Source organism: Astyanax mexicanus, chromosome 13 (assembly GCF_023375975.1).
Source record: "Astyanax mexicanus isolate ESR-SI-001 chromosome 13, AstMex3_surface, whole genome shotgun sequence".
Lineage (NCBI taxonomy): Eukaryota > Metazoa > Chordata > Actinopteri > Characiformes > Acestrorhamphidae > Astyanax > Astyanax mexicanus.
This window is the reverse complement of record NC_064420.1, coordinates 11,062,510-11,082,541: the sequence shown is the minus strand read 5'-3', so window position 1 is coordinate 11,082,541 and position 20,032 is coordinate 11,062,510. Positions and strand designations below refer to the sequence as shown.

At 40.2% G+C, this 20,032-nt stretch overlaps 1 protein-coding gene and 1 long non-coding RNA gene across 19 annotated transcripts in view; both read right to left on the bottom strand.

Moving 5' to 3' along the window:
• The window catches only part of vdra (vitamin D receptor a), a 136,003-nt gene that overhangs the window by 22,587 nt on the left and 93,384 nt on the right, over positions 1–20,032 (bottom strand). The window contains exon 4 of the mRNA XM_007240812.4: positions 12,638–12,768. Within this exon, the coding sequence (XP_007240874.1) occupies positions 12,638–12,768 (131 nt within the window). The remainder of the gene's footprint in view (positions 1–12,637; positions 12,769–20,032) is intronic.
• On the bottom strand, positions 13,330–18,757 carry LOC125806761 (uncharacterized). Of its 18 annotated transcripts, XR_007441582.1 has the most exons (7): positions 18,218–18,757; positions 18,116–18,166; positions 18,014–18,064; positions 17,810–17,962; positions 17,198–17,452; positions 16,586–16,942; positions 16,203–16,381 (listed from the first exon to the last, which is right to left on the bottom strand). It is a non-coding gene; the product is annotated as an uncharacterized LOC125806761 (long non-coding RNA). The 18 variants fall into 18 exon arrangements; XR_007441579.1 differs by lacking the exon at positions 18,116–18,166 and having other exon boundaries at positions 16,204–16,381; XR_007441580.1 differs by lacking the exon at positions 18,218–18,757 and having other exon boundaries at positions 16,204–16,381; positions 18,116–18,211.

The following is a 20,032-nucleotide window of genomic DNA, read 5'->3' as shown; positions in this document are numbered from 1 at the left end:
GAAAAAAATGGTCCACAAGAAGGCTCCGACCTGCAAAGCTGATCTGGCAACTGCTATCAAAGAGAGTTGGCACCAAATTGATGCAGAATACTGTTTGTCACTCATCAAGTCCATGCCTCAGAGACTGAAAGCCGTTATAAAAGCCAAAGGTGGTGCAACTAAATACTAGTGATGTATTTTGAATCATCTTTTGTTTATCTGTTTTTCATGATTCCATACTTTTTTCCTCAGAATTGAGTGATTCCATATTTTTTTCCCTGTGGTTGGTCAATAAAAGTAACATTCACTGACTTCCACAATGTTTTTTCTTCATTTCTTTGAGTGTTCCTGAAAGCCAACAAGTTGCACTTTGGAATGACCTTATTATTGTATCATGTTTTTGATCAGAGTTTGTTTTACAGAATGAAATGTCTGAAGGAGTGCTCATCCAAGACTGGTGATTCCATACTTTTTGCCAGGGGTTGTATATACACACACACACACACACAACATTTTCACTCTTGGTGCAACTGTCTCAGCTAACTGCACAAGGTTATGTTGCTTGATATCGCAGTTAAAATTGACACATTTTCTTTGTCATAATTTGTACAAGACTGTACTCTTCAGTAATCCTTTTTGCAGTATATACAAACATATTCGTTTTCATAAATAACAGAAGTTTCTAATAAACAGATTTCTAATTGTTCATCCAGAAACACAACAAATGCTTCAAATGAGGGATTCACCCAAATCAATTCCATGTTTAAAATAAATAAACCACACAATTAATGTGAACAGCATATTCATTTTACCAAATAGAGTAGTTCACAGAAAAGCTATGTTACAAGCTAAAATGTTCCACTTTGCCTGGCCCTCATCCTTAAAGTTACAGTTACACCCATGACTCACTCATATCCCCAGTGCTTTAAACTCCCTTTCAGAGTTTTAACCCTAAAACGCAGTTAGGGGAGAGGATCTAGATATTAAGCAACAAGTGAGCACCTAAGGCTTATTAATACGATTAATGGAGGGCCATCTTACAACTGACATGACATGGTGCCAGATACAACAGGATAACTTCAGAAATGGAGAGCATGCTTTAACAGTTAACAGCTGTTTAGTAACTGTAACACAATATACATTTCTTTTAGTATTCCTGTTTCTGTCATATTCGAGTTTGCTAGAGTAAAATGGCACATGAAACCCTGCTGTCGTCACTACCAGCATCACTGTGTGTTTGTAGCAGCTGTTTAGTAAGCTCTTTTAAAGCTCTGTTTAGACAGCCAGGGAAAGCTGATTTTTTCCCCACAAATAATCTGAAATGGGTCTGATTTTTGTTTTGAAGCCCAAACACACTAAATCCGATCTTTCCTCTTCCACTCTGGTTCATGTTTGTGTGCTTTCTGGCAAATGATAATGACTGAGTACCTAAACACCGGTTAGCAACAGGACAAACGTGAAAAACAAATGTGATCTGAGCATGACTGCCTGCTTTATAAACCCAGGGTTTGGCTGTTTTCTAAACAGAAAAACCAAATCACTGCGGTGGCCATAAACATGTCAGTGATGCAGACTCAGAGTAATTGAGGCTGGCACACTTAAGCTGTTGTCTGCTTATGTCTATGATAAGTAAACATACACTTCCCGCAACAACTCGGAGATAAGTGTCCTGTTAAGATTTTGGGCAGGCCGGCTGGGGTTAACTTGGGTGAGTTTTGTTTTTGGAAAAGCAGCAGAGAACCTCCAAATTCGACACTCTGAGCCGAAGCAGAGCTAAACAGGTGCTAACAGCTTCTGTTAATGTGAAGGCAAACGAAAACCTAGAGTCAACCGCAGGTAAACAGAAAAACGACGCTTCACCACAGTTAAATAAACACGTTGTGCTTGTGTGTGCTGTAGCAGTGTAGGTACAGTAGGCTAGCTTATTATTTGCATATTTAAATTTATAGAAGTGCTAGAATGGAAAACTGGCATAGTTGCATAATGAGTGCGCGGTACAGAGAACAGAGAACTGAAGTACCACAAACTGTGAAACTGAGACAGAATGAGCTGGATGTATTCTTATAGGTTACCTGAAAAATGTGGCTCCTTGCTGGAAATGTTACCGTAAAGGGAAGTGGTGTGAGAAGATACTGCGGCATTAATGTGTGAGTCACGGCAACGTAGTGATAGCACGTTGCTTAAAGCAGGCTTCGGGATTAATATATGACAATACACTGTTTATAACACCTTTCAAAGAACCCAATGACACATACAATTGCAATAAAAAGTATATGAACCCTTTGGGATTACTTGGATTTCTGCATAAAGTGGTCATTAAATGTGTTCTGATCTTCATCTCACAACAATCAAGTCACAACAATAGACAAACACAGTCTGCTTAAACTAATGCCACACAAAAAATATATATGTTTGCATGTTTTTTTTTTTAACACAACATGTTAACATTCACAGTGAGGGGGCGCCGAGTGGTCCAGTGGTCTAAAGCACTGCCACTATGAGCAGGAGGTCGCAGGTTAGAACCCTCATTAATACAGCTTTGCCATCAAGCTGCCGGTGCACAATTGGCCCTGGTCTTTCTCCTTTTTGTCACTCTCTTTTCTGTCTTGCGCTCTCTCCCTATTTCTGTTTCGTTCTCTCTCCATCCCTCTGTCTAGCTCACTCTCTCTCACTCTGTCTCGCTTGCTCTCTTTATTTTGCTCTCTCTGTTTTTCTTGCGCTCTCTCTCTGTCTCCCTTGCTTTCTCTCTCTCGCTTGTTCTTTCTCTCTCTAAGTCTTGCTCGCTCACTCTCTATGTCTCTCTCTCGGTCTCGCTTGCCCTCTTTCTGACTTGCTCACTGTCTCTACTCCTAGTTAATCTCAGTAACTCAACACATTACAATATTCTTATTTAAAAAGAGAAATAGTGCTGGGCGATATGGGAAAATCATATATCACGATGACGATATATATCATGATGTACCACATTTGAGTATGTTTTCAGTTATTCTTCGAAAAATATGACAAAATAATATCATTGCTTACTTACTTATTATAATGTATAAGAAAATGAGGGTATTCAATCGGTAATATCAGTTAGTTTTAGTTTTTTCTTTTAATTACCGTTTTTATTAAGTTTCAGTTAAGGAGAACTTTCACTTTCGTTATTTCATTCATTTCTGTTAACAATAATACTTCGTTACTTATCTATATAGTGATTATCATGCCATATCTTTATATAAAATAAAAATAGTATTAAAAAAACAGATGACTACATCACAGACTATTTCCTGGCCTAAGGAAAGTGATGGAAAATCTCAGGTTGGGTCCGGGCAAAGAAATATAATGTAATAAAAAGTATTCTGCTATTTAAAAGAATGAAAAATGAATAACAATAATAAAAGAGTTCTGCATCCTAGAGTTTAGATTGTCTGCCTGAACCCAAAACAGAAGTAGTTAGTTTGTTAGAGGTGTTAAGAGCATAAGTGCTCTTTGAAGAGCAGACACAGCCATTATAAATTTATAGTAGCCATTCATTTACCTCATTATTAGCCCTACATTTCCTCTGTTACAACTTTTTTGCTCTCAGTCTTTTACCTCTGACTTTCTGTCCCTGACTGACCCACTGGTATTGCTGCTGCAGCCGGATCAGTCCTGTCTTTAAAGCAAGCTGAAGGTAGGTGGGGTGGGGGGTGGTGGGCATTTCAGGCTTGTGACTGTTTTAGCGAGCCATGCTTCTCTCCTCCTGCCAGTGAATGAAAATCTGGGTCAGTCTATTGTGTAACTGGGCTGGAGAAAGAAAGCCAGTGTGGAACATTTTTGGTTTGTTTTGTTGGCGATCCAGAACAGCAGAGCATTGAGTTTTAAAGTGACAGGACTACACTTTAAAACTACAGCTGCTGTGTAACAGAGTGCTGTCAGAACTGCACGCATGCTTGTGGCGAATACGAGCAATAAACATGTGCTTCAGAAAAGAGAACCCAAGTCCTGTTACCGTTGGGGCAATGTAAAGGCACGAGGGAGTCATATGAGTAATTATGTGGATTGCATGGGCCTCTATCCAGGAGTGAAATATAACTACTGTATCAGTATCAGTATGTGTGTGAACCAGAATCTAGATTGAGATTGAAGTAGAGTAGAACGGCGAATGAGTGATTGCGAATTAATCTTAAATCCAGCTTAAAGCAAGCCAAATAATGAGTCTGTTTGATTTAGTTAAGAAAAACTAAGTTTGGCGCCCAAATCTTATTTGTTGCAAATTTAGCTGAGAAAGTGCCGACCCCCCCTGAAGAATGTCAAGACCCCCCAGGTTAAGAACCCCTGTTTTATTTCATATTTTGTAGAAATAGGCAGAAGGGGTTCACAAACTTCCAAGGACCACTGTACAAAGTTCTGTAGACCTGAGCTTCATTGAACTGCAAAAGATAAATATTGTAAACAACACGATGGCTAGAAAAAAATGCTAAATAAAATGTATTCTAGAGTAGAGTGTTGAATGACATTCGCTAAAGCCACTTTATCTAGCCATTGTGTAAGTTTGTCTAAAAGCCTAACTGTAAGTAACGCATCAGAGTTGTTGTGAAGGTTCCACTGTGTTAGAAAACACGGCCCTTGTTTTTATGTCCGAAAACTTTGTACTCTGTGTAAAAGGACATGTGGTCTAGTCCTCTTGGTTTTTCTAGTTCCTCGTATTGTGTTTTCTATTTTCTCCTCATTCTGACCTCCTTTGCTTGTGTGTTTTGGACATGCCGACGTTTACTCTGCCGGCCTGCTCTCTGACCCCTGCTATGGATTATGACTGTTTTTGAGAAAATGTTCTGAACACACCCATCTTGTACTTACATCCAACAACCTCCAGCACTACTCCCATGATCCTCTTTCCTACTTTTTCTCCTTTGACTCGCTAATTATCTGCTTATTTAACATTCATTCAATGAACAAACTAATTTCAATCTGAAACAAAAGCCTCTTTATTAAAACACATTTCCAGTATCTTTTAAAAGTTTGTAGGTACATATATTACTTATGGGTGTTCTGGAGGCTTTTATATTGATAGTATCGATTTGTAATTATATTGTATCATAAAATAAATTTTTTGTAATATAAATTTTGATCGTAATGTCCAGTCCAGTGGTGTTTTTAGAAACAAATGAGGCAAGACTGTGATTTAACAGTTATGCTGTTTTGAAATTGGGGCATTTTCCAGCTCTGTTTATCTTTTTGCTGGGTTTTCTTTTAAAGGATGAACAACAGTGTTTGGTTCATGGTGTGTCAGTTTCATGTAGAGGAGTCTTCAACTATGCCATAGTAAATACAGTTTGACAGTGTAGGACCTTCTCAGTAAGCAATATCTTATATAAAAAAAGAATAATAATAAAAAATATATAGAGAGAGGTATAGAGTTCTCCCACTGTTTACTGTATGGGGTTTAGTTGTAATAGTGTGTTTATACAAAGCCTGGCATACAGACAGTGTACTTTAGCCTGTGAGTTACAGTATTTACATGCTTCAAAATCACACTATGCTATGTCTGTGGGCTTACAGAGAAGCGTAATGTATCAACAACACACACACACACACACACATATATATGTGTGTTAACATATAGTGGTAACTCCACCATTTTTGTCTGCTCTGTGTAGTTAGATTGAATTGTTTATCCTTTTTATTGAACTTATCTCTAATTTGTATTTCCTCCTTTAAACAGCTATAACCATGTTAAGTCATATGAAAAAGTTTGGGCACCCCTATTAATCTTAATCATTTTTAGTTCTAAATATTTGGGTGTTTGCAACAGCCATTTCAGTTTGATATATCTAATAACTGATGGACACAGTAATATTTCAGGATTGAAATGAGGTTTATTGTACTAACAGAAAATGTGCAATATGCATTAAACCAAAATTTGACCGGTGCAAAAGTATGGGCTCCCTTATCATTTTATTGATTTGAATACTCCTAACTACTTTTTACTGACTTACTGAAGCACAAAATTGGTTTGGTAACCTCATTGAGCTTTGAACTTCATAGCCAGGTGTATCCAATCATGAGAAAAGGTATTTAAGGTGGCCAATTGCAAGTTTTTCTCCTATTTGAATCTCCTCTGAAGAGTGGCATCATGGGCTCATCAAAACAACTCTCAAATAATCTAAAAACAAAGATTGTTCAACATAGTTGTTCAGAGAAAGGATACAAAAAGTTATCTCAGAGATTTAACCTGTCAGTTTCCACTGTGAGGAACATAGTAAGGAAATGGAAGAGCACAGGGACAGTTCTTGTTAAGCCCAGAAGTGGCAGGCCAAGAAAAATATCAGAAAGGCAGAGAAGAAGAATGGTGAGAACAGTCAAGGACAATCCACAGACCACCTCCAAAGAGCTGCAGCATCATCTTGCTGCAGATGGTGTCACTGTGCTTTAGAGTTGCACGGTGTACCGAAGGTTCGATTCTTTTTCGATACTACGTCATCACAAACGATTCGGTTCTTTAGCGTTCGATGCTTTCGATACTGTATATAGCCCAGTCACTAGCTTCAAATGAGTCAAATTAGTAGGCGCGATTTGATTCAGTTCATAAGAAAACTGATTCACACCGCAGCAGTCGGTGTGGCAGGATTCAGATAAACTTAGTGTTCTGAACAAATGAATCGATTCACGCGCAAGCCAGCAGAGCAGCAGCGAGTGTAGAATGGCGACGGCTAAAATAACAGATGTCTCTCGTCCGCGACTTGTGGACAAAACGGGCGCGGGGAGTGAAGTGTGGGAAAATAGTCTGAGATGTAGGCATCTGTTTTTTATTTATATTTTTATTTTTAAATAAAATAACGAAAATAACGAAAACTGAAAGTGAAACTAAACTACTTTATTTATTAGCGCTGTTTTTACTCCCGCAGTTGTACAGCGGGGGGTGTTGTGCCGATTCTGTCCGCGAAGCGGGAGTCGGATTCAGTAGCGGATTCGGCACAAGCGCGGCGGCACCTCACGGTCCGCGGTGTTAGTTGTAAGCGCTCGCGCTAGCCGCAAAATACGACAGAAAACACTGAGGGAGACTTATGTGTGGGACTAGAATATGAGCACGAGGAGATAAAAGAGAAACTTTACCTGTGAGCAGCTCACATCAGAACACGCAAATCTCTCTCTCTCACTCTCGCTGTGTCTCTTTCTCTGTGTCTCTCTCGCACGTGAACGCCTCCGCGTTTGACCTGCAGCACTGTGTTTAGCTGTTCTTAAAAATCATTTTAATTAAATAATAGTTCTATGCTTCTATGTTACAGTGTTATTTAACATAATAGCAGACAAGCACCCTGATCTCTACAAAGAGCTGAGAAGTCGACAGGTTAGTGGAGTTAGTCAAGATACACTCTGTCTGTAGCTTTACTAAGATTTACTAGCGACTGCTAGTAAATCACGTTAACACGGAGAGGAGTGTGCAGGAGTTTTGTTTTGGACCCGTGGTTTCCTCTATTTCTCCATTATCCCATTGGCTGTGAAACATGAACTCAAGATGTTCACGTTTTCGCGTGTCCATCGCAAATCTGTGGTCAGGCACGTAGCCTGCTTGATCGTTACACTGAACATGGGCTTATTAAAAACGGTAAACGGTTGATTAATAAAACGGAGCAGTGAGTGTTAAAATGAACATAACATTGTACTGTTCTTCTGTCTCTTTATTTTCCTTATTCAGAACTTAACTTCTGCCCGCCCGTCAGGTTCACATAGTCAGGCTACCATTACCTCTGGTTTTAGTTTTAGTTTTTAGGAAGTGTTTAGATAATTAGGTTATAGTTAAGGTTATAATAACGAAACTTGTTTTTTGTTCAAATGTTTCATTTTAGAATAAAAACGTTTGCACCTATTGTTCAGTGTTCAATCCAGTTCAGTCAAAAATAAACATTTTATGTTCAGATATTTTTATTGTTTTTTTTCTTCTTCCAAGTATCGTTTTGGTATCGAGAATCGTGATACTACAGTTGGTATCGGTATCGAAGTAAAAATTTTGGTATCGTGACAACCCTACTGTGCTTCGTTCAACAATACAGCGCACTTTTCACAAGGAGAAGCTGTATGGGAGAGTGATGCAAAGAAAGCCATTTCTGCAAGCACAAACGCCACAAACAGAGTCGCCTGAGGTCTGCAAAAGCACTGTTTGTGCTGTTTGTGTGATTGTGTGACTCTTTTGTGCAGAAATGGCTTCTTTCGCATCACTCTCCCACACAGCTTCTCCTTGTGCAAAGTGCGCAGTATTGTTGAACGATGCACAGTGACACAATCTGGGCTTAACAAGAACTGTCCCTGTGGTCTTCCATTTCCTTACTATGTTCCTCACAGTGGAAACTGACAGGTTAAATCTCTGAGAAAACTTTCTGTATCCTTCCTCTGAACAACTGAGTTGAACAATCTTTGTTTTTAGATTATTTGAGAGTTGTTTTGATGAGCCCATGATGCCACTCTTCAGAGGAGATTCAAATAGGAGAACAACTTGCAATTGGCCACCTTAAATACCTTTTCTCATGATTGGATACACCTGGCTATGAAGTTCAAAGCTCAATGAGGTTACCAAACCAATTTTGTGCTTCAGTAAGTCAGTAAAAAGTAGTTAGGAGTATTCAAATCAATAAAATAATAAGGGTGCCCATACTTTTGCACCGGTCAAATTTTGGTTTAATGCATATTGCACATTTTCTGTTAGTACAATAAACCTCATTTCAATCCTGAAATATTACTGTGTCCATCAGTTATTAGATATATCAAACTGAAATGGCTGTTGCAAACACCCAAATATTTAGAACTAAAAACGATTAAGATTAATAGTGTGGCCAAAATTTTCATATGACTGTATTTATACAGTCATTTGAAACAGGGATGCTTTATAAATTCATGCAACACAACTATGTCTTAAAAGCATTTTACACTGTTTTACTCTGTGTGGGCATAGCTTTTGCTAATATTACTTTATACCTTTTTACACTTACTTTAATCATGCTTATTGCAAATTGCAAATATTTTACTTATAATTTATCAGTTTTAAAATCTTTAAAATGTTTTTTACTTGTTTTGAGTGCTTTATAAAACATGTTGAACCACAGCATAGATGTTACAGATTCAAACTACTATGCAGCCTTTCAACAAAGCTTTAACCTAAATATCTAAAATGCTATGATGTAGCCTCAAATGGACACTTGCTGCTCATCCCACACTTCTTATTCTATCAGAATAAGGGGGCATGGTTGCCAGATTTTGGTAGTATGCAAGTATGCAAATACCAATTAATATTGATACTAATCAATCACCGTTGCTCATCATTCTCATATAATGGAGCTAACGTTACCTCAATCACCGCAGAGTCCCTGTGTTATCCAAACGTTACTACCGTTACCTGCTTACGTACTACATTTTCGCGCTCAGTCTGTCCCTCAATTTCTATGTAACAAGCCTGTAAAGCTGGCTGCTGCTCTCCCTGTCTGCAATTTCTTAACGCGTAACTTCTCCGCATCTCCTTTCTGCCACTCCTTTAAGTCTGCAAATGAGGCTGTTCAGAGTCTGAACTGAAGCTGTACAGAGTCTGAACTGAAGCTGTACAGAGTCTGAACTGAAGCTGTACAGAGTCTGAACTGAAGCTGTACAGAGAGTCTGAACTGAAGCTGTACAGAGTCAGAACTGAGGCTGTACAGAGTCAGAACTGAGGCTACTTCTCGTCAAGCTTAAACCCGTCTTGGGGGGGGGGGGGGGGGGGGGGGGAGTAGGTGAGCTCCGCGGTACAGTTAAAAAGCTCCGCGCGACAGTAGGTGAGCTCTGTGGTACAGATAAAAAGCTCAGTAAAATTTAAAAATACAGTAAGCATAGGCTTAATATGACTGGTTATGGTTATGTATAGTTAAATTACAAGAGATTTACAAGAAAAAAACACAAACCATAGTCTTAATATGACTGGTTGTGGTTTGCACTTATTGTTTGCACTATGTAAGACCTGGAAAAGTTTTATTTTCATTTTTTGTTCTTATTCTTATTTCTATTTCTTATAGAATCGATGTGTGAGAGAAACCAGTCTGTTAAATTTGTGTTAGATGATTTTGTCAAATAAAACACCAAGTTTTCAAGCCATATTTCTTTTTTGACGTTTCCTAAATCTCGTCTCGTTCTTGTGAACCCAATATCGTGTCTTGTCTCATGATATTAGTGTCTCATCACACGCCTACAAATATTATATGACTATAATTAAATTAGGCAAGTCACATCATTAATCATATGTGGAGTACCTTTAACTGATTTTTAAAAGCTTGAAAATACATTAATACATAAGGATAAAATAAATGAACAGATTCATTTCGTCTCCATAGTAGTGCTGCTATTGTGGTTTTTATACCAGCATCAGCAACTTCAGTGCTTGTCCTGAAGCAGCTGTATCCACGCCTCATTTTTCCTGCTTTTACAGTTATTTTGAAAGGGGAACTGATTGCAGCCTGCAGGAAGGCGCACTTTGTTAGCGGCGTGCCGTGAAGTCCCGCCCACTTTGTCAGCATCATGTCTTAGCTTCGCCTCTGAACGGAAGCAAAGAATGTACAGGGCAGTTAGCGGACTTTAAATACAGGTGCTGGTCAATGAATTAGAATTATTTGAAATAGTGCAATCATGAAATTCTTTGAATGCATTTTTTGTGCAGAAAGCAAATCAGGTGTTCACCGCACCTGTCCTACTCATTAGACTAATCACAGAACTCGTTACCTGGAAAAAAATTTGCTCAGCTGAGCTTTCCAAAAGGCCCATTTAGGCCATTTAACTGTGACACTGTTGTTTTATTGAATTAGAATAATGGAGAAACCGTTTCATTGAATTAGAATAAATGCTCGAATTTTTGTTTTCTGTGAAGAGTGTTCACTGTGCAGTATAAAGTCAGGGTTGAGTAGAATTTCTAAGTTGTAAAATCAATCATGGGTAAGCAGCGCGACCTCTCAACCGGAATAGTGGCTCAAATTCAAGCCCTTCGCCAACAAGGCTAGACCCAAACTAAAATTGCTGAGCAGCTCGGCATCAGCCAGTCTTCCGTCTGCAAAGCTCTCAAGAAAAACTGCAGCAAGCGCACCAACTGTTCCGGCGTCTGAAAAACTTCTGCTCGCGACAATAAGCAGCTGAGAAAGATCGCAGTCAGCAACCGGTTCAAGTCCACTTCCGAGCTCACCGACTTGTGGAACAAGCAAACCGGCGCTGACGTCTCCAGATCAACCACTTACCGTCGTCTGCGCGAACTCGGCTTCAAATCTCGCGTTCCAGCAGTAAAACCGATGAACAAGAAACGGCTGAAGTGGGCCAAAGAACACGGCGAGTGGACTGCTGAAGACTGGCAGAAAGTGGTCTTCAGTGACGAATCACGCTTCTGCATCTCCTTCGGTGACCAAGGTCCTCGTGTCTGGCGTCGTGGTGGCGAAACCTACAACCACGAGTGCGTGAAAAGATCCGTCAAGTTTCCCCAGAGCGTTATGGTCTGGGGATGCATGTCCGCTCGAGGTGTAGGGAAACTCTGCTTCCTCAAGAAGACTGTCAATGCTGCCGTATATCTGGAAATAAGATGTTCTGGAAACGTTCCTGATTCCGACTGTTGAGGAACAGTTCGGCGAAGAAGACTTCATATTTCAACAGGATCTTGCACCGGCTTGAAGTTTTGGCATGGCCGGCCAACTCGCCTGACCTCAATGTCATTGAAAACCTTTGGGCCATCGTCAAGCGGAAAATTCGCGACAGAAAGCCTACTACGCTGGACCAACTGAAGCAGAACATCGCCACTGCCTGGGAAGCTGTGAGTGCGGAAACTTGCGACAAGCTGGTCAAATCGATGCCGCGGAGACTTCAGGCAGTCATACAAGCCAAGGGGGCAGCCACAAAATACTGAGAAAGTGATGATTGTAATTATAATAAAAATTATTCTAATTCAATGAAACGGTTTCTCCATTATTCTAATTCAATAAAACAACAGTGTCACAGTTAAATGGCCTAAATGGGCCTTTTGGAAAGCTCAGCTGAGCAAATTTTTCCAGGTAACGAGTTCTGTGATTAGTCTAACGAGTAGGACAGGTGCGGTGAACACCTGATTTGCTTTCTGCACAAAAAATGCATTCAAAGAATTTCATGATTGCACTATTTCAAATTATTCTAATTCGTTGACCAGCACCTGTATAATGTGCCGCGTCGTCCGGCTTAAATACTGTGTTACACTACAAGCTTGCGAGACTGACAAGATGTGGCGTGGACAAAGTGGGTGGGACTGGACGCGCTGGACGTCCAACTCCGCCTTTCCTCAGGCTGTAGTCAGTAGTAGATGGTTATTTTTCTTCTTCTGCTGCCGTTGTAAAGAACGGCTGCTCAGCTTCCTGTAATTGGTCTGAAAGTTCGAACCATCCAGAAAAGCGCTTTCACACTGCAGGCGAACCGGACCATGGTTCAGAAGATCCGGACCGAGACCACCTCTCTTTGGTCCGGACTGTGGTTCGCGGCCCCTTTCACACCTGCTACTTTGTTTCGGACCAAACTGAAAAGTCCGAAAGTCCGGACCAAACGAGGCAGGTGTGAAAGCACCCTTAGTCACAAAACAGCACGACTGCATGCTGCCCAGGAGCCGGACGGACTCTTTACTTGCTGTGAAGAATGAGTTAAGATGAGTTCCTTTAGTGATTTTTAAACAGTGACTTACACTCCTTCATCATGCCGATGTCGACGCAGCGTTTGAGGCGGCAGGCTTGGCAGTGTCTGCGGTTGTCTTTGGTAATGGTGCAGCTGCCGTTAAAGGGGCATGTGAAACTGGCCTTGCGCTTCATGCTGCGTCTGTGTGGAGAGGAGAGACGGGTCAGTACAGAAACAGAGCAGTATAATCTGAGCCTGAAGCAGGCAAATCTTATGAATATGAAATAAAACTGGAATGATTCGCTTAAGAGCTACTAAATCATATAATAAATTCAATAGTTCAATATGGACCATTTCATTAATGTCACATCCATTTATCTTTGTACAGATGTTACAAATACTCAGAAGGAGCAGTAGTGGCTCAGTGGGTTAAGTGCTGAGCTATTGATCACAGGGTTATGATAACCACAGCTACTAAGCTGCCACTGTTGGGACCCAGAGGAGAGCTCTTACCTGTTCCACTCCTAAACGCTGACCTTAAGCTGGGATATGTGAAAATAAGAATTACTAGAAAATTAGAAATAAAATTATAATAATAAAAAAAGAAGTTTTGATTTTTTAACCCAATCAGGTATTGGATGATTGGAGACTTACAATAATTATACGATTCCTTGTTAGGAGAGGTTTGGTATTGGTTAATAGTAGGTCTGAGCTATATGGTTAAAACAATTCTCACATAATTTTTTTTATCTCATAACGTAGTAAAAAAATATTTTACATAGGCACTTATCAACAACTGAAAGGCAATCCAAATTACACTAATCAATTATAAACAACAGTATCTTCAAATAAAATGTTTTTTTTTCTATTTTAAGTATCCTTAAAACAAGCAGCTCCTCTTCTATACCTTCTGCTATTTGTTTCTCATTTTTTCTCACTTTTTACTGGTCATGATCATTACTGCCCACAGCACTGTCCACTGTGGCTAGTAATGCCTTTTATGATGTATTCCTAGTACACCTGACTGTGTGGATTGAGGAATGTTAAACGCTAAATGCCCACACAACTTCGAAATGGGATCTAGGGCTGTGCGATATGGAGCAATATTATATCACAATATTTTTAAAAAGATAACATTGCAGTCAAAATCATCAGTTGTAACAGATCCTGAAAAACACCATTCAAATACTCTCTCATTCAGTACAGTGACTTTTATTTAAAATATAATGCAATTCATTCAATTCAATGAAACTGGACAAATTGTGCTTGATATAATGAAATGTACTATTTCTGAAATGAACTATTCCTTTAAATGAAAGTATTCCTGTTATGCTCCGTCACGCTTTTTTTCTCCTCAGAGAACCGCCTGAATGGGGCTCAGACAAGCAGATCAAATGTACGCCACACTCAAAACTCTTCACTCTGTAAACTCTCTCTCTCTCTCTCTCTGCTCTGGCCCGGTACAGCCCGGCTCGAGCCAAGAGCCGCGGAGATGAGGAGCAGCCGGGTGAAGCCTGGCAGCAACGCAGGATTATTTAAAAAAGACTAAAATGTTACTCACATGGCTTAGCCGCTCGGCTACACCCACACCCATCCTCAAACACACACACACACACACACACACACACACCCCACAAACACACATGAACTCAAACACTCACACACAGCCGCAACCACCTCAAGCCCACCTTCTGTCCTTTTAATAGTCATAAACACAAACATTTATTTCATGTGCAGTCACGCAGAATGGGCTCTGAAAGAGCTTAGGAAAACACACTGCCTCCACTGCATACTGTCCCTATTCACTGAGTTACTACACACACACACACACAAACACACACACACACACACAAACACACACACACACACACACACACACAAACACACACACAAACACACACACAAACAAACACACAAAAACACACACACACACACACAAACACACACACACACACAAACACACACAAACACACACAAACAAACACACACAAACAAACACACACAAACAAACACACAAAAACAAACACACACACACAAACACACACACACAAACACACACACACACACAAACACACACACAGCAGTTTTAATTGTAATGGCTGAGATTTGATTGATTAGAACATACAGGCGCTGAGGAGCTGAGTGGTCCAGTGGTCTAAAGCGCTGCCACTATGAGCAGGAGGTCGCAGGTTTGAACCCCAGCTCATGCAGTTTAGCCATCAAGTTGCCGGCGCTCAGAGGGAGCAAAATTGGCCCTGCTCCCTCCGGGTGGGTAGATGGAGCTCTCTCTCCCCACATCACTCCTATGGGGATGTCTTCAGCACAGGGCGTCTGTGAGCTGATGTACCAGAACTGAGCCGCTGTGCTTTCCTCCAAGTGCGCTGGCTGCTCGGTAATACTGCATCAGCAGCAGTTGGAAAAGAAGCAGTGGCTGACTTCACGTGTATTGGAGGAAGCATGTGTCTTCACCCTCCTGGTGTGTTGGGGCATCCCTAATGACGGGAGGAGTCCTGGTGGGTGGGTTGGGTAATTAGCCGTGTAAATTGGGGAGAAAATGGGAAAATTTTGAGGAAAAAAAAAAGAACATACAGGCGCTGTAGTCTAAAAGTTATTATTTAAACACTTAAGAGGAATTAAAATCTGACATGAGGTTGTTTGCTCAGTGGGTTTTCTCATTAGGCAAAGAGCCTGATATTAATGGCCACCTAGTGTAAATAAGCTTACAAATGATCATCTAATTGCTGTTTAAAAATAAACCACGAACAACCCTGTTACACTGAAGAATCTCTGCAAATATGACTCACTTTTTCAGTGTGTCTGAAAAAGAAGCACACAGTCTGGGCTGAATCAGAGCAGATCTGACCGGTCTCTGGGTTTATTTTTCATGTCACTCATCCCAATAAAGGTTCGGACCCATGTCTACTCTGAGCTAGAACACTGTGTTCATGTCAGACTTGGGTAAAATAAGCCCAACAGATGCAGCTGTTCGGGTGATTTTAAAGTGGAGATACAGTCGGCTGTGTATTGGCAAGAGCTAAAATACATATATGTATCATTTATCATAATGCTGATTAATCACCTTTCTTGATGCTCTTTGATACAGCGCTACAGCTATAATAAGCTGGAAAGAACAAAACATCGTTGCTTAGCCCCATTTTGGCCCATGCCACTGTTCTGACCTTTATAACTGAAGACCAAAGTAATCTACAGAAATCATGCACATATCAAATCAAACAGCACTACTTACAATATCTAACGAGCACAGTGATCATTCTGATACCAAAATTCAGTAAACCCCCAGAACCTACTAATCTAACCAGCACAGCGCCGTCCATCTGTTATCAAACACCAGAACCTACTAATCTAACCAGCACAGCGCCGTCCATCTGTTATCAAACACCAGAACCTACTAATCTAACCAGCACAGCGCCGTCCATCTGTTATCAAACACCAGAACCTACTAATCTAATCAGCACAGCGCCGTCCATCTGTTATCAAACCCCAGAACCTACTAATCTAATCAGCACAGCTCCATCCATCTGTTATCAAACACCAGAACCTACTAATCTAATCAGCACAGCACCATTCATCTGTTATCAAACACCAGAACCTACTAATCTAATCAGCACAGCACCATCCATCTGCTATTAACCCCCAGAACCTACTTATCTAACCCGCACAGCACCATCAATCTGTTATCAAACACCAGAACCTACTAATCTAATCAGCACAGCACCATCCATCTGCTATTAACCCCCAGAACCTACTTATCTAACCCGCACAGCACCATCCATCTGTTATCAAACACCAGAACCTACTAATCTAACCCGCACAGCGCCGTCCATCTGTTATCAAACCCCAGAACCTACTAATCTAATCAGCACAGCGCCGTCCATCTGTTATCAAACCCCAGAACCTACTAATCTAATCAGCACAGCTCCATCCATCTGTTATCAAACACCAGAACCTACTAATCTAATCAGCACAGCACCATTCATCTGTTATCAAACACCAGAACCTACTAATCTAATCAGCACAGCACCATCCATCTGCTATTAACCCCCAGAACCTACTTATCTAACCCGCACAGCACCATCAATCTGTTATCAAACCGCAGAACCTACTAATCTAACTAGCACAGCACCATCCATCTGTTATCAAACACCAGAACCTACTAATCTAATCAGCACAGCACCATCAATCTGTTATCAAACCCCAGAACCTACTAATCTAATCAGCACAGCACCATCCATCTGTTATCAAACCCCAGAACCTACTAATCTAATCAGCACAGCACCATCCATCTGTTATCAAACCCCAGAACCTACTAATCTAATCAGCACAGCGCCGTCCATCTGTTATCAAACCCCAGAACCTACTAATCTAATCAGCACAGCTCCATCCATCTGTTATCAAACACCAGAACCTACTAATCTAATCAGCACAGCACCATTCATCTGTTATCAAACACCAGAACCTACTAATCTAATCAGCACAGCACCATCCATCTGCTATTAACCCCCAGAACCTACTTATCTAACCCGCACAGCACCATCCATCTATTATCAAACCGCAGAACCTACTAATCTAACTAGCACAGCACCATCCATCTGTTATCAAACACCAGAACCTACTAATCTAATCAGCACAGCACCATCAATCTGTTATCAAACCCCAGAACCTACTAATCTAATCAGCACAGCACCATCCATCTGTTATCAAACCCCAGAACCTACTAATCTAATCAGCACAGCACCATCCATCTGTTATCAAACCCCAGAACCTACTAATCTAATCAGCACAGCTCCATCCATCTGTTATCAAACCCCAGAACCTACTAATCTAATCAGCACAGCACCATCAATCTGTTATCAAACCCTAGAACCTACTAATCTAACCAGCACAGCACCATTCATCTGTTATCAAACACCAGAACCTACTAATCTAATCAGCACAGCGCCATCCATCTGTTACTAACCCCCAGAACCTACTTATCTAACCCGCACAGCACCATCAATATGTTATCAAACCCCAGAACCTACTAATCTAACCAGCACAGCACCATCCATCTGTTATCAAACCCCAGCACCTACTTATCTAACCCGCACAGCACCATCCATCTGTTATCAAACCCCAGAACCTACTTATCTAATCAGCACAGCTCAAGTCATCTGTTATCAAACCCCAGAACCTACTAATCTAATCAGCACAGCTCAATTCATCTGTTATCAAACCCCAGAACCTACTAATCTAATCAGCACAGCACCATTCATCTTTTATCAAACCCCAGAACCTACTAATCTAATCAGCACAGCACCATCCATCTGTTATCAAACACCAGAACCTACTAATCTAATCAGCACAGCACCATCCATCTGTTATCAAACACCAGAACCTACTAATCTAATCAGCAGAGCGCCGTCCATCTGTTATCAAACCCCAGGACCTACTAATCTAATCAGCACAGCACCATTCATCTGTTATCAAACCCCAGAACCTACTAATCTAACCAGCACAGCACCATCCATCTGTTACCAAACCCCAGAACCTACTAATCTAACCAGCACAGCACCATCCATCTGTTATCAAACCCCAGAACCTACTAATCTAACCAGCACAGCACCATCCATCTATTATCAAACCCCAGAACCTACTAATCTAACCAGCACAGCACCATCCATCTGTTATCAAACCCCAGAACCTACTAATCTAACCAGCACAGCACCATCCATCTGTTATAAAACCCCAAAACTAAGGTATTTAGGTTTTTTTAAGCAGGGCTGGAATAATTTATTATTTCAGAGCAAAATATACAGTACAGTTACCCCTTAAGACGTGATGGTGAAAAAGTATTTGCCCACTTACAGATTTCTTTTTTTTCTGCATTTTTGCCATACTTACATTTTGCAGATTATCAAACAAACTTTAAGACAAATATAACCTGAGTAAATATAAAAAGCACTTTTTACATGATGATTTCATTTATTAAGGAAAACTAACTATCCAACCCAGTCTGGTATGTAAAAAAGTGTTTTCCCCCCCATACATTAACTTTGATTAATCACACTTTTTGGAAAGCTGAGTTTAATTTAAATACTAACCACAACCAGGCCTGATTACTGCCAGACCTGTAGAATAAAAAAATCACTTAAATAGAACCTTTCTGACAACATGGAGCAGCTAAAAGATCTCAAAACAACACATAATCAACACATAATGCCCCAATCTGAAGAAACTCAAAAACAGATGAGAAAACAAAGTCATTGATCATCTATCAGTCTGGAAAAGGTTACAAAATCAGTTCTAACGGTTTGAGACTCCAGAGAACCACAGTGAGAGCTATTATTCACAAACGGAGAAAACATGGAACACTGGTGAACCTTCCCAGGAGAAACCAACCGACCAAAATTATTCCAAAAGGGCACAACTCATCCAGGAGGTCACAAAAGAACCCAGAACAACATTTAATGAACTGCAGGTCTCACCTTCTTCAGTTAAGGTCATTGTTGATGATTCAATAAAAAGAAAGAGACTGCTCAAAAATGGTCTCCATGGGAGAATTTCAAGACAAAAAACACTTCTAAAAAAAGAACAACACAACGACACATCTCACATTTACCAACAAACATCCTGATGATCTCCAGAACTTTAGGTAAATGTTCTTTGTATATTGTATGATGGTCTGGAGCTGCTTTGCTGCCTCAGGGTTTGGATAACATGCTATAATAGATGGAAGCAGGAATTCTGCTGTTTACCAGACAATCATGGAGGAGAATATCCGGCCATCTGTTCATGACCTCAAGCTCAGGTGTACTTTGGTTCTGCAGCAGGACAATGATCACAGACATGTTCACCTCTGAATGGCTTACAAAAAATAAAATGAAGGTCTGATTGATATGCTGTGGATGATCTTAATCAGGAGGTTTATGCTGGAAAACCCTCCAATATGGCTGAAATTAAAACAATTCTGTAAAGAAGAGTGAAACAAAATTCCTCCACAGAGATGTGTAAGACTCACTACCAGTTATCGGTAAAGCTTGATTGCAGTTGTTGCCGCTAAGGGTGACAAAACCAAGTTATTAGGGGTCAAACACAGGGCTAGATTGGTTTGAATTGTTTTTTTCTTTTTTAATACATAAAATTATTATTTAAAAAGTGCTTTTTATATTTACTCTTAAACTATTTACTAGGTTATATTTGTCTGATCTTAAATTTTGTTTAACATTCAGAAAAATTAGTTTCACAAAAAAAGCAAAAACAAAAGAATTATGTATGGGGGGCAAATACTTTTTCATACCACTGTATTTGAGTAGACTGAAATCTTCTGAATCCAGTGGCAAGTGTGACCATCTGTTATAACTGTTTTATAATATGTAGGCAAATAAATGTACATCAAACTATAAAAATAGGCCTAATGTTGTATGAGATTACATTACAGGGAGCTTTTAGGTCTATACCAGTTATA